The 15161-nt window shown below is 49.9% G+C and overlaps 1 protein-coding gene, 1 long non-coding RNA gene and 1 other non-coding gene across 3 annotated transcripts; 1 reads left to right on the top strand and 2 right to left on the bottom strand.

The window, feature by feature from the left end:
* Positions 1-492: 492 nt before the first annotated feature.
* Positions 493-11644, bottom strand: LOC129642003 (uncharacterized). The gene is made up of 3 exons (XR_008709518.1): positions 11251-11644; positions 7649-7774; positions 493-686 (listed from the first exon to the last, which is right to left on the bottom strand). It is a non-coding gene; the product is annotated as an uncharacterized LOC129642003 (long non-coding RNA).
* On the bottom strand, positions 1461-1591 carry LOC129642617 (small nucleolar RNA SNORA33). The gene has a single exon (XR_008709870.1). It is a non-coding gene; the product is annotated as a small nucleolar RNA SNORA33 (small nucleolar RNA).
* MCHR1 (melanin concentrating hormone receptor 1) lies at positions 11330-14867 on the top strand. The gene is made up of 2 exons (XM_055566561.1): positions 11330-12040; positions 13255-14867. The coding sequence occupies exons 1-2, from the start codon at positions 11959-11961 to the stop codon at positions 14232-14234; spliced, it is 1062 nt and encodes a 353-aa protein (XP_055422536.1). The 5' UTR covers positions 11330-11958; the 3' UTR covers positions 14235-14867.
* Positions 14868-15161: the final 294 nt, after the last annotated feature.

Below are 15161 nucleotides of genomic sequence, written 5' to 3'. Positions count from 1 at the left end.
CTCCAACACCACAGTTCAAAAGCATCAATTCTTCGGCGCTCAGCCTTCTTCACAGTCCAACTCTCACATCCATACATGACCACTGGAAAAACCATAGCCTTGACTAGATGGACCTTTGTTGGCAAAGTAATGTCTCCACTTTTCAATATGCTATCTAGGTTGGTCATAACTTTTCTTCCAGGAGTGGGAGTGGGTAGCCATTCCCTTCTCCAGGGAATCTTCCCAACCTAGGGAATTGAACCCAGGTCCCCTGAATTGGCAGCCGGATTCTTTATCGTCTGAGCTACCAGGGAAGAGAGGCAAAAAAAAAAAAAAAAAAAAACCTCAGATTGAATAACATAGACTGGGTGCCCCCAGTCTCCAAGTGGCTTTATGTGTTGCAATCTCTGGGGCCCAGAGTGGTGGTGGTGTTTCCGTTTTTCCTTGTTTATCAAGAAAAGATATTTAACTGAACATGAAATGGAGCTGCAATTTATAAGAATATGACATATTTGAAAACTTTTGAAAGCTTTTTGAAATCTTATAAAAAGCTCTTGACTGAATTACTGTATGTGATACCATTCTTAAACTGTTTAACATACTTTTATTTTTTGAGGAACAAGAGCTCCATTTTTTAAATTTGATCATTTCTTGCATTTGAAGTACTCCTTGATGACATCCTTGGCTTGAAACTCTTCACCAAAACCCTAAAAAAAAAAGAAAAAACAATTTTACTAACATTCAGAAATTTGGCTAAGTAGTTAGCACGAGTTAAAGCAAAGCTTTAACAAAAATTAGCACATGTCTTTTGACAATGCTTTCCATCATTAAAATGTCATAGCGAATATTCAGTTCAGTTCAGTTGCTCAGTTGTGTCCGACTCTTTGCTACCCCATGAACTGCAACACGGCAGGCCTCCCTGTCCATCACCAACTCCCAGAGTTAACAATTACTCAGCTATTAAAAATAATGCATTTGAATCAGTTCTAATGAGGTGAATGAAACTGGAGCCTACTATACAGAGTGAAGTAAGTCAGAAAGAAAAACATCAGTACAGTATATTAACGCATGTATATGGAATTTAGAAAGATGGTCACGATGACCCTATACATGAGACAGCAAAAGAGACACAGATGTAAAGAACAGACTTTTGGACTCAGTGGGAGAAGGCGAGGGTGGGATGATTTGTGAGAAAAGCACTGAAACATGTATATTACCATATGTGAAATAGATTGCCAGTCCAGGGTCGATGCATGAGACAGGATGCTCAGGGCTGGTGCATTGCGACAACCCTGAAGGATGGGATGGGGCGGGATGGGGGAGTGGGGTTCAGGATGGGGGAAACATGTACACCAACGGCTGATTCATGTCAATGTATGGCAAAACCAATACAATATTGTAAAGTAATTAGCCTCCAATTAAAAGAAATAAATTTATTAAAAATAAATAAATAAATATATTTTAAAAAAGAAAAAAAAAAGTCTTATAGCCATTTTCAGGGACCTTAATGACTTTCAGTGTTTTTAAGGCTTATAACATGGCTTTCCTTTTACCAGCATTTTCCAAATTTCTGCAGAAACACATTCAGGTAAGCAGATTCATTGACTGGGTTTGTTTAACATATTTTTAAATTGTGATAAAATATACATAACAGGAAATTCACTCTGGGACTTCCCTGGTGGCCCCGTGGTTAAGACTCTGCACTTCCAACTGCAGGAAACATGGGTTCAATCCCTGGTTGGGAAACTAAGGTCCCACAGGCCACAAGGTGTGGCCAAAACAACATACAAAAATTGACTTTAACAATTTTTCAGCGTACGGTTCAGTGGCATCACGTCCACTCACACTGTTGTTCAGCCATCTCCACCATCCATCTCCAGAACTTTTTCATCCTCCCACACTGAAGCTTTGTACCACTTACATCCTAACTCCTCGTGCCTCCTTCCCTCAGCCCCGGGAAACCACCGCTCTACTCCTTGTCGCTATAAATTTGACAGCTCCAGGTGCCTCACATGAGCGGAATCATTCATGGCTTTGTTTGTTTCATTGATCTGGCTTCTTTCACTTGGTGTCATGCCTTCCAAGTTCAACCCTGTGGTCACACGTGTCAGAATTTCATGTAGCTGCTTTCCCACGCTTCCTTGGGATTTCTGTGAATCTCAGGATGAATCTCTACCCCTGAAGGTGATCTCGTTTGTTTTCCTCACAATCAGAGAGGGCCTGTGGTCTCTGGGTTGCCTCACAGCTGACCGGCACCCACGGCCTGCCCAGGGGCATGACAACCACTGCTGCCAGGCTGGTGGGAAGCGCTGGGGTGGAGGCGAGCCTCGGGTCAGGGAGCACGGCCAGTATTGCTTGCATTCTGCTCCCTTCTGCCCACCTCTGCACCCGGGGCTTTCACGGAGATTCCTCTACTAGCCATTCATCCTCCCCACGTTGACTGAAAGCCTGTTGGGTGCCCGGCGCTGTGTGAGGTGCAGGAGGTACAGTGAGATAGGGCAGACGTGGGCTTTGCCTCCCTGGAAGTTATAACCTAGTGAGGGAAAGGCATTAAACCATCAACCACTCAATAAATAAATGTCTGCTTACGATTCTGGTGACTGCTATGAAGTAAAAGTGCAGGTGTGCACTGTCACAACTGTGTCAGTTGTGTCCGACACCGCGACCCCTTAGGCTGTAGCCCACCAGGTACCTCCATCCATGGGATTTCCCAGGTAAGAATACCGGAGTGGGTTGCCATGTCCTCTTCCAGGTGATCTTCCTGACCCAGGGATTGAACCCTGCATCTCTTTTGTCTCTTGCTTTGGCAGGCAGATTCTTTACTACTGCACCACTTGGGAATCCCCATGAAGAAAAAGTGTAGGGTACAGTGCAAATGTCTAAAATGGGGTGCCAGGCTGCAGAGGGGACCAGGGCTATGCTAAGAATCCACTGACTGACATGGCAGCCGTGACCTAACACCAGAATAAGGGTCACAGTCCCTGCATGCAAGGCATGCCAGGCTAACAGAGATGACTGGGTGGATTAGGCTCCCCTGGGTTTTGCATGTCCAGCACCCCCTCTGCTCTCTGCTCCTTTTAGGAATTGTTGCTCCTGTTTCCAGGGTCTCTGGGGGCCCCTCCTTTGTGGTAGGAGATGTCAGGTAAACGGTGCTTTACTTTTGGAGGGAAAACCGTGACACATTCAGAACGCCGGACCCCAAACCTTTCCTGAGATGTCAGGCCTTCATATTTTCACGGCATTTGTCTCACACCTCTGGCATCTGCTCCTTTCCACTCTCCAGGCCCTAGCTCATGATGTCATCAACATAGCATACTGTCTCGTGTGACGATGAAGTGTTCAAAATCTGAGAATTGAAGAACCATCAAAAGAGATAACGAAATCCCGAGGCGAGATGGCAAAGGTGTGCCAATGTCTCTGACAAATTAAAGCAGTTTCTGATTTTTTTCTGCTTCTTGCAATACAGAAGATGGCATTTGCTAGATCAATAACTCCATCCCAGGTGTCAGGGACTGTATTTATTTTCCCCGGCAACGATTCCACATCTGAAATAACAGCTGCAATTGGAGTCGCCACATAATTGCGTTTACAGTAACCCACTGGCATTCTCTGACACCCATCTGCCTTCTCCACTGGCCACACTGAGAGCAGGATGTGATAAAATCACCACCCAGCCTGTTTAAAGGCCTTGATGACACCATTACTCTCTCCAGTCCCCCGGGGGTGCAGTATTGCTTTTAGCTTATCACTTTAGTGAGGAGGGATCTCCATTTGACTTCTGTCCTCATCGAATCCCTTACTCTGCCAATCCAGGAGCCAATACAGTAGTTCTGTCAATGGCTGGGGATACCTATTCCAGCTACAGATGCAGGGGCAGGGAAACAGAAAGCTTTGGAGATCCATGGGGACTGTTTGGAAGTCAGTCTAGTCAAACTCAATTTATTACCTGGAGAAGGAAGTCCATATGCAGCATCCTATGCCAAAATAATAGAACTGAGTCATTGACATGCCCGTCACTAGGGAGGTGGCTAACTAAACTCTGATATATACATGTAATATTAATAGGATCCACTTAAAAATATTTATTTATTTATTTGGCTGCACTGGGTCTCAGTCGGGGCACAAAGGATCTTCGATCTCATTGTGGCATGTGGGGCCTTTTTAGTTGTAGCTTGTGGAATCTTTTTTTTTTTTTTTTGATTGTGTCATGTGAACTCTTAGTTGTGACATGTGGAATCTAGGTCCCTGACTAGGGGTTGAACCCCTGGGCCCCTGCACTGGGAGAACATAGTCTTAGCCACTGGACCACCAGGGAAGTGGATCCACCCCCTTCAGTCCAGTCGCTCAGTCATGTCCGACTCTTGGCAACCCCATGAATTGCAGCACACCAGGCCCCCCTGTCCATCACCAACTCCCGGAGTCCACTCAAACCCATGTCCATTGAGTCGATGATGCCATCCAGCCATCTCATGCTCTGTCATCCCCTTCTCCTCCTGCCCTCAATCTTTCCCAGCATCAGGGTCCTTTCAAATGAGTCAGCTCTTTGCATGAGGTGGCCAAAGTATTGCAGTTTCAGCTTCAACATCAGTCCTTCCAATGAACACCCAGGACTGATCTCCTTTAGGATGGACTGGTTGGATCTCCTTGAAGTCCAAGGGACTCTCAAGAGTCTTCTCCAACACCACAGTTCAAAAGCATCAATTCTTCAGCGCTCAGCTTTCTTCACAGTCCAACTCTCACATCCATACATGACCACAAGAAAAACCATAGCCTTGACTAGACGGACCTTTGTTGACAAAATAACATCTCTGCTTTTTAATATGCTGTCTAGGTTGGTCATAACTTTCCTTCCAAGGAGGTAAGTGTCTTTTAATTTCATGGCTGCAATCACCATCTGCAGTGATTTTGGAGTCCCCCAAAATAAAGTCAGCCACTGTTTCCACTGTTTCCCCCATCTATTTGCCATGAAGTGATGGGACTGGATGCCATGATCTTAGTTTTCTGAATGTTGAGCTTTCAGACAACTTTTTTACTCTTCTCTTTCACTTTCATCAAGAGGTTCTTTAGTTCTTCTTGACTTTCTGCCATAAGGGTGGTGTCATCTGCATATCTGAGGTTATTGATATTTCTCCTGGCAATCTTGATTCCAGCTTGTGCTTCATCCAGCCCAGCATTTCTCATGATGTACTCTGCATATAAGTTAAATAAGCAGGGTGACAATATACAGCCTTGACATACTCCTTTTCTGATTTGGAACCAGTCTGTTGTTCCATGTCCAGTTCTAACTGTTGCTTCCTGACCTGCATACAGGTTTCTCAAGAGGCAGGTCAGGTAGTCTGGTATTCCCATCTCTTTAAGAATTTTCCACAGTTTATTGTGATCCACACAGTCAAAGGCTTTGTCATAGTCAATGAAGCAGAAATAGAAGTTTTTCTGGAACTCTCTTGGTTTTTCGATGATCCATCCAATGTTGGCAATTTGGTCTCTGGTTCCTCTGCCTTTTCTAAAACCAGCTTGAACATCTGGAAGTTCACGGTTCACGTATTGCTGAAGTCTGGCTTGGAGAATTTTGAGCATTACTTTACTAGCATGTGAGATGAATACAATTGAGCAGTAGTTTGAGCATTCTTTGGCATTGCCTTTCTTTGGGATTGGAAGGAAAACTGACCTTTTCCAGTCCTGTGGCCACTGCTGAGTTTTCCAAATTTGCTGACATATTGAGTACAGCACTTTCACAGCATCGTCTTTTAGGATTCGAAATAGCTCAACTGGAATTCCATCACCTCCACTAGCTTTGTTCGTAGTGATGCTTCCCAAGGCCCACTTGACTTCACATTCCAAGATGTCTGGCTCTACCCTCTAGGATCCATTTAAAACAATGAATGTAGTTTTTTTTTTTTTTTTTTTTTAATGGATATATGGTATATGCTGATGTGGAAGGAGCTTCAACAGAAAAAAGCCATGTGCAAAATTTTATAGTATGACCTTTTTTTTTTTTTTTTTTTAGTAAAAACAAAATAAAAGAAACATTGGCCATACTGGAGGGAAAAAAAAACAACACGTCCATTTACTACTTGATCCACTTTAACTCACACCCTGATTAGTAGAGCCAAGTGGACTAAAGTGAGAGATCTGCTGACCAGACTTGAAGGGTTTTTTTCAGATATACAAATCAAGTAGGAACTTAGTGGGTGGGCCACTCATCTATTTATGATCAATCAGTTACATCAGCCTCTGCAGGGCAATCATCTGGATAACTCCACTGGTCCCATCTATTACGATAACCATTCTATTACGATAACCATGCTCACTTTTCTATGGAAATAAGTGCTGCCACTTGCTTTCTCCCACCCCAGGGTCTCACATCCCCACAGAAATAAGGAAGCCTTTTTCCCACCAGCAGCTCCCACCAAGGGCTGCTTAGTGGTGCTGCCACTCCCAGAGCTTTTCTCAAGGCTGTGGTTTTCTGCGAGATCAACTTCTGGGTACCAAAGAGTGTCGTGTCCATTACATTCCATTAGGAAGGGTGACTTTATTTTGAAAGCAGCTGGGAGCCACTGAAGTGTTTTCAGCAGTATAGGATGATGCAATTTCTTTCTTTCTTTCTTTCTCTCTCTCTCTCTCTTTTTTTTTTTTTGACTGCGCTGCATGGCTTGTGGGATCTTAGTTCCCTGACTAGGGATCAAACCCGGGCCCAGGCAGCAAAAGCACCAAGTTCTAACCACTAGAATACCAGGGAAGTCCCCTGGAAATGTCTATCTTAACGAGATTACTCCTGCTGTTCGGTGGGAGTAGAGTGGAAGGGGTGAGGCAGGAGAGAGGGGAGCAAGTGAGAATCGATGCCGCAACCCTAGTAAGACTTCAACACATGCAGACAGTGGTCAAGTCCTGGAAAGTACAGGGCGGGTGGGTGTCACCATGGGGGGGTCTGGGAGATATGGGGTCCCCTGAGTAAGGCATGGTGAGTGGGGGCACAGGGATGGGAGGGGAAGGGTTCATTGCTATACTTAGGCTGAATCTACCTCATGACTGCGCTAGGAGGGGCAGGTCAAGAGTCAGATGGCTTGGAGCAAAGTAGGTCAAAATTTCCATTCTCAGGAGGAGGTGATGAGCAGTATGGGTTCATCTGGGCTTCCCAGGTGGCGCTAGTGGTGAAGAACCCGCCTGCCAATGCAGGAGACATAAGAGACGCAGGTTCGATCCCTGGGTCAGGAAGATCCCCTGGAGGAGGGCATGGCAACCCACTCCAGTACTCTTGCCTGGAGAATGCCCAGAACAGAGGAGCCTGGTGGGTTACAGTCCACAGGGTTACAAACAGTTGGACACAACTGAAGCATCTCAGAACGCACACAGGCACACATGGGCTCATCCACTGTTACAAGTGACCAGATGCTACATTCCATGGGATCCCTGAGAAACCATGTGAAATGTGTCTCAGGAAAAGGGGGAAACAGGAAAAGCATCTTTCCATGGCTTCCACACTACATTGGCCAAGGGTTTGCCCTAAGGAGTGAACTCTTCCTGTACTTCCAGGTCACTCCAGCATGGGCATTCCCTGGGATCCCCTAGTCTAAGTTGTGACAGCCACAGAGAGGATTGGGGTTGAGGGTAGATAGCACGTGGTGCGGGCCTGGGACACAGCACGGTCAGGTCTTACCCACACCTGTACCTGAAACTGGTTGGAGACTGCAGAGCAGGGTCATTGTAGCAATGGATGGAATAAAAATTAGATGTGGCCGAGAGGATTTGAAGAGGTACACGTCGGTATCCAGGAGGGATGCTCAGCTCTCAGTCACTAGCAGAAAGGAGATATGGTTTAAATTGATCATTTGTAATGGAATGGATGCTGAAGTTTCTACCTGAATGCTTCCTTAAAGAGGACATCCTTGACTCTCCTCTCTAAAGGACCCCAGTCACTCCCATCATCCCATTCGTTCCCTACCACACGAATCATCTGCCATTGTGGACTGACTGACTCAGCATTCACCCCCTCCACTCCACCCCACCCCCAGCATGACAGGCCAGGAAGCTAAAGCCTTCTGTTCCAGGTCCCCTGGCTGCTCGGTCATGGTTTAAATTTCTCCAGTCAGGCAGAGACATTTTCCCTGGCATGATTCCATAGCTGTTCTCTCATAAACACTTAAATCCCTTCATGATTAAGTTACCAGGACTCATCTGGATTGAAGCCTTGAGCAGGATATCTTGTTTACTTATTGGCTTGTGCGTGCATGCTAAGTCGCTTCAATCATGTCTGACTCTGTGCGAGCCTATGAACTGTAGCCCGCCAGGTTCTTCTGTCCATGGGATTTCCAGGCAAGAATACTGGAGTGGGTTGCCATGGCCTCCTCTTGTTGTCTGACTTATTATTATCTGTCTCTCCCAACTCTGTCATTGAAGCTCCTGGATAAAAGTCACTCGTTTTTTTTGTGTGTTTTTTTTTTGTTTGTTTTTCTCCACTGCATCCACAGAGCCTAACACAGTACTTGGTATAACAGAGGCTCAACCAGATTTCATCCAGATCTGCTGGATGAAAGGGTGGACAGATGGATAGATGGAGGTGGGAAGACTACGGCAGGTGAAACAGGAGGAAACAGCAGGCTATAAGGCTCGTTTCTGCAACCTGTAAACTCTGAAATGCTCCAGGGCTGAGTCCTGGAATCTCTTTTCCAGTCACCCTCACTTTAGGTAAGCTCCTTCGGTGTCATCAATTTAACTTCATAGCTCCAAGCGTGACCTCTCCCTGGAACTTCTGACTCACATCCAAAACTACCCAACCTTTTCACACAGATGTTAACAGCCATCTCAAATGTAACATATCCAAACAGAATACTGCATTTCTCCTCCAAATCATCTCCTCTTACAGTCTTCCCGATCTCCCCTCTGCCAGGCATTTGGAGTCATCCCTGATACTTCTTTCTCCTGTATGTTTCTGGTTCAAACTTCAGCAAACCCTCAGGGCTCTACATAATGTACAAACACCCACCATTTCTCCTAACTCCCATCTCCCCAATCTAAGATACCATCCTATTTCAATTGGATTATTGCCGTAGTCTTCTTTAAAAAATAATAATAATTCCATTTGTTTATTTATTTTTAGCTGTGCTGGGTCTTCGTTGCTGCTCAGGCTTTTCTCTGGTTGCAGCGAGTGGGGACTACTCTTTCGTTGCGCTGTGCGGGCTTCTCATTGTAGAGGCTTCTCTTGTTGCGGATCTAGGGTGTGAGGGCTTCAGTAGCTGTGGTGCACGGGCTTAGCTGCTCCACGGCATCTGGGATCTTCCTGGGTCAGGAGTCAAACCCATGTCTCTTGCATTGGCAGGTGGATGCTTTATCCCAGGGAAAAGCCCCAGAGAAGCCCTGCAATAGTCTTCTATATCGGGTGCTTCTGTCCCCCCGTGTCACATCTCCCTCGGTCACCTCTGACTCCAGCTCCAGCTGCAGCAGACAGGTGTGTGCGGGCTTAACTGGTCTGGAGCTGATGTGTCTCACCTCCAGCACGCACCTTGTGTCTGTCTGCTTTTCTCCCAGAAGCCTCTGGGCTCCCGCACGAGATTCACCTTGCACTGACAGCCTCTCGCCTCAAGCGTGAGCTGCACATCTTTTTGCTTTCTGCTGCATCTGATGCAGCAGGAGTCTGCTCCTCCCATGCTCCCAGGAGTGCAGTGTTAACACCCCAGCGGCAACACTCAACCACTGGGGGTCGAGGCAACTGGGAAAAAGCAGACGATTCTGGGAAACAGTCCATGCCCTTTTCAAGGATCCTGGTAAATGCAAGCTCCCCTTGTCCACAGCAGCGATGGTGATAAAGCACCTTCTCTGAGCTTTGTCCCTTTTCCCTTTCCCGTTGTCCTCGCTTCCTCACGCCTGCTCCTTGTGTCATCACTTGGAAAAGCTATGTACACATAAGTCCTTGTCCCAGGACGATGACTGAGGCCTGATAGAATTTCCCCTTCTGCACTTTCCACCTGCTACCCTCCCCTTTGGGCTTCCCTGGTGGCTCAGTAGCAAAGAATCCACCTGCCAATGCAGGAGACATGGTTCCATCCCTGGGTCAGGAAGATCCCCTGGAAAAGGAAATGGCAACTCACTCCAGCATTCTTGCCTGGAGAATCCCATGGACGGAAGAGCCTGGTGGGCTACAGTCCATGGGGTCGCAAAAGAATCGGACCTGATTGAGCGCCGACATGCACACAGAGTTTACTTAAACGTTGTTTCTTCTTTGTTTCGCACTGGAGCCAAGAGTTTCATCAGGAGGAGGTGAGCTGATGGCTGGGTGGCCTTGCCCTCCTCCTGGTGGCCTAGCCAGAGACTGCCCTTTCTACTCTGTACTTCTACTTTGTCAGTAACCATCTCAAGCAGGTGGTTTTGAGAGCCTTTTAAAAATATCTTAATAACTGTTATTATTTTCCAGTACATAGCAAACCATGCTTTTAAAAAAAGGAATTTGAACATTACAGCAACTTTGGAAATGAAAGCCCTTCATAAACTGCTCTTCCAAGTGTTGTACCTGGTTTGGCATCTCCTGGGAACCTGTCTGAAATGCAGAGTCTCAGGCCCCTCCCCGCCTGACCTGCCAAATCAGAACCTGGCAGCAGCCTCTGCAGAGAATTCACTCAATGCTTTGCCCTCTTAGGCTGGTCCTCAGGATCTCTTTTGGGATTCCTGGGTGGCTCAGCAGTAAAGAATCTGCCTGCAATGCAGGAGCTGCAGGAGACTCGGGTTCGATCCCTGGGTTGGGCAGATCCCCTGGAGGAGGGCATGGCAACCCACTCCAGTATTCTTGCCTGGAGCATGCCATGGATAGAAGAGCCTGGTGGGCTAAGTCCATGGGGTCGCAAAGAGTTGGACATGACTGAAGTGACTGAGCAAGGATCTCTTTCGGGGTCTTTGCTCTGAAATTTGTCTCAAGGAGTTCCAGGTAAACCCTCAAGGACCTCAGAACATTTAGAAAACTAAAACCTCTATAAGCCTGGTCCCTGCTGATCCCAGGGAAGAAAGGAGTTTGTCCTCTTCTGGTCCCAAGTCCCTGGGCATCACCAGCTTGGGGTGACCTGAATCACCTCTGCTGCTGCTGCTGCTAAGTCACTTCAGTCGTGTCCAACTCTGTGTGACCCCATAGATGGCAGCCCACCAGGCTCCCCCGTCCCTGGGATTCTCCAGGCAAGAACACTGGAGTGGGTTGCCATTTCCCTCTCCAATGCATGAAAGTGAAAAGTGAAAGTGAAGTCGCTCAGTTGTGTCCAACTCTTCGCGACCTCATGGACTGCAGCCTACCAGGTTCCTCTGTCCATGGGATTTTCCAGGCAAGAGTACTGGAGTGGGGTGCCATCGCCTTCTCTGAGTCACCTCTGAGCACCAGCCAAACGGCTCAACAGCCAGCAACTCCACAGTTTGGAATCCATGGGGCGCTGGGAAGGGGCCTTGGGTGTCCTGGAGGCGGGCATGCCAGTGGTCCAAGCCTTCCCTTCCCAAGCTCCCAGCACAGCGACCCCAGCCCCTGCCCAGCGGCCCAGGCCCAGGCTACCGGGGGTGAGGGGCTGGGCCAGGCTCCCTTCCTCCTCCACAGGGAGGCAGCCCATTGCCTCTGGAGAGACTGGAGCCTCGCGGGCAGCCAGCAGCACCCCCGGTGGCACAGGAGACACGGCCCCACGTGCAGGAGGGAAGGAAGCCCGGTCCCCGATGGGGTTGACCGGCCGGCTGGGCTCTGCAGGCAGTCGGAAGCCAGAGCTGCGGCGCAGGACTGAAGAGGTTAACGCGCATCTGCCTCCGAATGTTAATGTGTCTAGGTGATGTCAGTGGGAGCCGGGGAAGGAGGGAGGGGAGAGCAGTGGGGATCGCAGGCGGCGGAGACTGCCGGGCAGCCCGAGGAAGACCCCCCTTCCGGACTGCGGGGCTCCTGGGGCCCGGACTCGGGACCGGCGCGGGAGGCTGCGGCAGCCTGCGTGGGTGGACGGGCGAGCGGGCACCCCCGGCGCTGGCGGGATGGACCTGGAAGCCTCGCTGCTGCCCACCGGCCCCAATGCCAGCAACACCTCGGAGAGCCCTGATAACCTCACTTCGGCCGGTGAGATGCGCTGGAGGGCGGGCCTCCCTCCTCTGCGCCGCTGAGGGTGGGAAACAGGAAGGTTTCACCTCTGAGCTAAACTGCTTGCGAAACTTTATGCCAGTTCTTGGGAATGAGATGGGCAGTCTGCCCTCCCGGAGGGCCAGGGGAGAAGGGGACTACGGGGAGGAAGGGGCAGGGGCAGAGGCATGCTAGCCTCGGATGTTGGCCAGCCGCGACGGAGGCAGGGGAGGGCTGCTGAGGAGTTCCAAAGATGCTTTGCCAGAAAAATTCCAGGCTACAAAAGCAAGAGAAACTGGAGGGCTGTATGTAGGGAGATGGCTGGAAGCTCACTCATTCACCCATCCCCTTGGTTTTTTCACTTGAACTACGTGATCTGGTGGGGTCTGAAACATCCTTACTGCCTCCTCCCCGAAAGAGGCGTGGGAAGGAATAACTCCCAGAGATGCGAGGGGATTAACTTTGCTGGTGAAAGACGTTTCCTGACATTTCCAGCGCTGAGATGCCCTGGAATTCTAGCTTTGAAGGGGAAGAGAAGAAAACAGAGGAAAGGTTTGCATGGAGAAAATTCTTGGGTTGCTGGGCTGCGGCACACAGGTTCAGTCTAGTCACTCGGAAAGCCCAGGCTCAGAAGATAGGGACCCAGGAGAGGGGGGGGCTGTGGGCCTAATGGCCAAAAGCCTCCATGAGACAGTTACCCACAGAGATCCCCAGGAATCAGCGCAGGGCTTCCAACCAGCGACTCCTAAAATGAAATGAGCAGGGCTGCAAATAGGAAACGAGGAAACACATGCTCGCACCCACACATGCACACACGTTCGTGTCCTGCTGGCTATTTCGATAATGTTTCCTGGTGAAGCCCCGAGGTCCACAGAACCGTTCTCTGCAGACAGCTGTGGTTCGTGACGCTGTGCCTTCTGAGAAAACGCAGGAGGCAAAGGGACTGGTCCTTTAATGAACAGTTGGCGTGGGAGACTCTGGTGGGATTGAGCAGGGAGCCGGTGCAGGAGGGCACGGGGTTAGGTTTAGCAGCCGTGTGGGCAGGGAGGATGGCAGGGAAGATTCCAGATGAAAGATGGGCCCTGAGCTGAAATGGCAGGTAGATAGAGAGGTGGGCAGGCGCATGGCTGGAGGCTGAGCATGCCAGTAGGAGTTCAGCCCTCGGAGAGCAGAGTCCATGTCGAATGGCCGACCCTTGCTCCTTCTGTCCCCAGGGCTGCCTCCTCGCACAGGGAGCATCTCCTACATCAACATCATCATGCCTTCGGTGTTTGGTACCATCTGCCTCCTGGGCATTGTCGGGAACTCCACGGTCATCTTCGCGGTGGTGAAGAAGTCCAAGCTGCACTGGTTCAGCAATGTCCCAGACATCTTCATCATCAACCTCTCAGTGGTGGACCTCCTCTTCCTCCTGGGCATGCCCTTCATGATCCACCAGCTCATGGGCAATGGAGTCTGGCACTTTGGCGAGACCATGTGTACCCTCATCACGGCCATGGACGCCAACAGCCAGTTCACCAGCACCTACATCCTGACCGCCATGGCCATTGACCGCTACCTGGCCACCGTCCACCCCATCTCCTCCACCAAGTTCCGGAAGCCCTCTGTGGCCACCCTGGTGATCTGCCTCCTGTGGGCCCTGTCCTTCATCAGTATCACCCCCGTGTGGCTCTATGCCAGGCTGATCCCCTTCCCAGGGGGCACCGTGGGCTGCGGCATCCGCCTGCCCAACCCAGACACTGACCTCTACTGGTTCACCCTGTACCAGTTTTTCCTGGCCTTTGCCCTGCCCTTCGTGGTCATCACGGCTGCCTACGTGAGGATCCTGCAGCGCATGACGTCCTCCGTGGCCCCCGTCTCTCAACGCAGCATCCGGCTGCGAACAAAGAGGGTGACCCGCACGGCCATCGCCATCTGCCTGGTCTTCTTCGTGTGCTGGGCGCCCTACTACGTGCTTCAGCTGACCCAGCTGTCTCTCAGCCGCCCGACGCTCACCTTTGTCTACCTGTACAACGCGGCCATCAGCTTGGGCTATGCCAACAGCTGCCTCAATCCCTTTGTGTACATCGTGCTCTGTGAGACGTTCCGGAAACGCCTGGTCCTGTCGGTGAAGCCAGCGGCCCAGGGGCAGCTCCGCACCGTCAGCAATGCCCAGACAGCTGATGAGGAGAGGACAGAAAGCAAGGGCGCCTGACGCTTCCCCCTGCCACCCTGGGCACCTCCACGTCAGGACTCCACAGCAGACCGTGGGGAGAGACGCTGAGAGCAACCCAAGACCGCTCTGGGAGGTTGTGGGGAGACGGGGTGGTGAGAGGTGGTCACAGACCACTGGGGAGGCTTAGCGCCGGGTTTGGGGGCTCCAAGCATTAGAAATCTCCTTCCGAGAGCTGGATGGACCTTCAGGTTGAACAGACACTGAGCAGGAAGACTGGTTTAAATGTTCACTGAGCCCTACACCTGCTAGCTCTCACATGTCTTTTTCCCAAGAGGAGAAGTAGAAGGCTTCTGGCCAAATTTGTTAAAATCAGGCAGGGCTGGGGTGTGCACAGCGGTACAGCACAGGGCCCTGGGGAGATGGGAAAGGTGCCAGAGCCTCAGTGCCCTTTCTTGTCTCTTATGGGTAGGATGGAAGGCATCCTTTCTCCCAAGCTGGAGGATGATGAAGAATAAAGCATGCGGGCTCTCCAGATTCAAGCATCCTGTGTCACTTTCCCTTTATCTCTAAGCGATGCATGTTTCTCTGGGGGGTGGGGATGGGGCTCTGAGCCCACAGAGGTAAAAGCCCAATTTGCTGGGAGATCTACTACCCGGGAATGACAAGGCTATCGGGTGGGTGCGGGTGGGGGCTTTGAAATTAAGAAAAATGGGGAGGGGTGAGGGGGCTTTGCAGCTGTGAGGACATTGTCTCCATGGGGTGCATTTGTCAGTCACCAGATCCAGAGTGACACCCATCAGGGTCCTGCACGTTCAGGGTTCATTCTAAGGCCTGGAGCTTTGGACATCAGCTTTTTGCTCCAGTCCTTTCTCTCTGAAGTTAAAAAAAAAAAAAAACGAATAAAGGAAAATCTCCACCCACATCTCTCTGGATGCTCCTGTATAATTGCTTGGGCCTGAGGGTTGG

The sequence above is a fragment of the Bubalus kerabau genome, chromosome 1 (assembly GCF_029407905.1).
Source record: "Bubalus kerabau isolate K-KA32 ecotype Philippines breed swamp buffalo chromosome 1, PCC_UOA_SB_1v2, whole genome shotgun sequence".
NCBI lineage: Eukaryota > Metazoa > Chordata > Mammalia > Artiodactyla > Bovidae > Bubalus > Bubalus kerabau.
This window is presented reverse-complemented; position numbering and strand designations above follow the sequence as displayed.

Coding starts and splice junctions, on each gene's coding strand:
- MCHR1 (XM_055566561.1), top strand. CDS start 11,959: ATGGACCTGGAAGCCTCGCTGCTGCCCACCGGCCCCAATGCCAGCAAC. Junction 12,041..13,254: donor TGATAACCTCACTTCGGCCG/GTGAGATGCGCT, acceptor TTCTGTCCCCAG/GGCTGCCTCCTCGCACAGGG.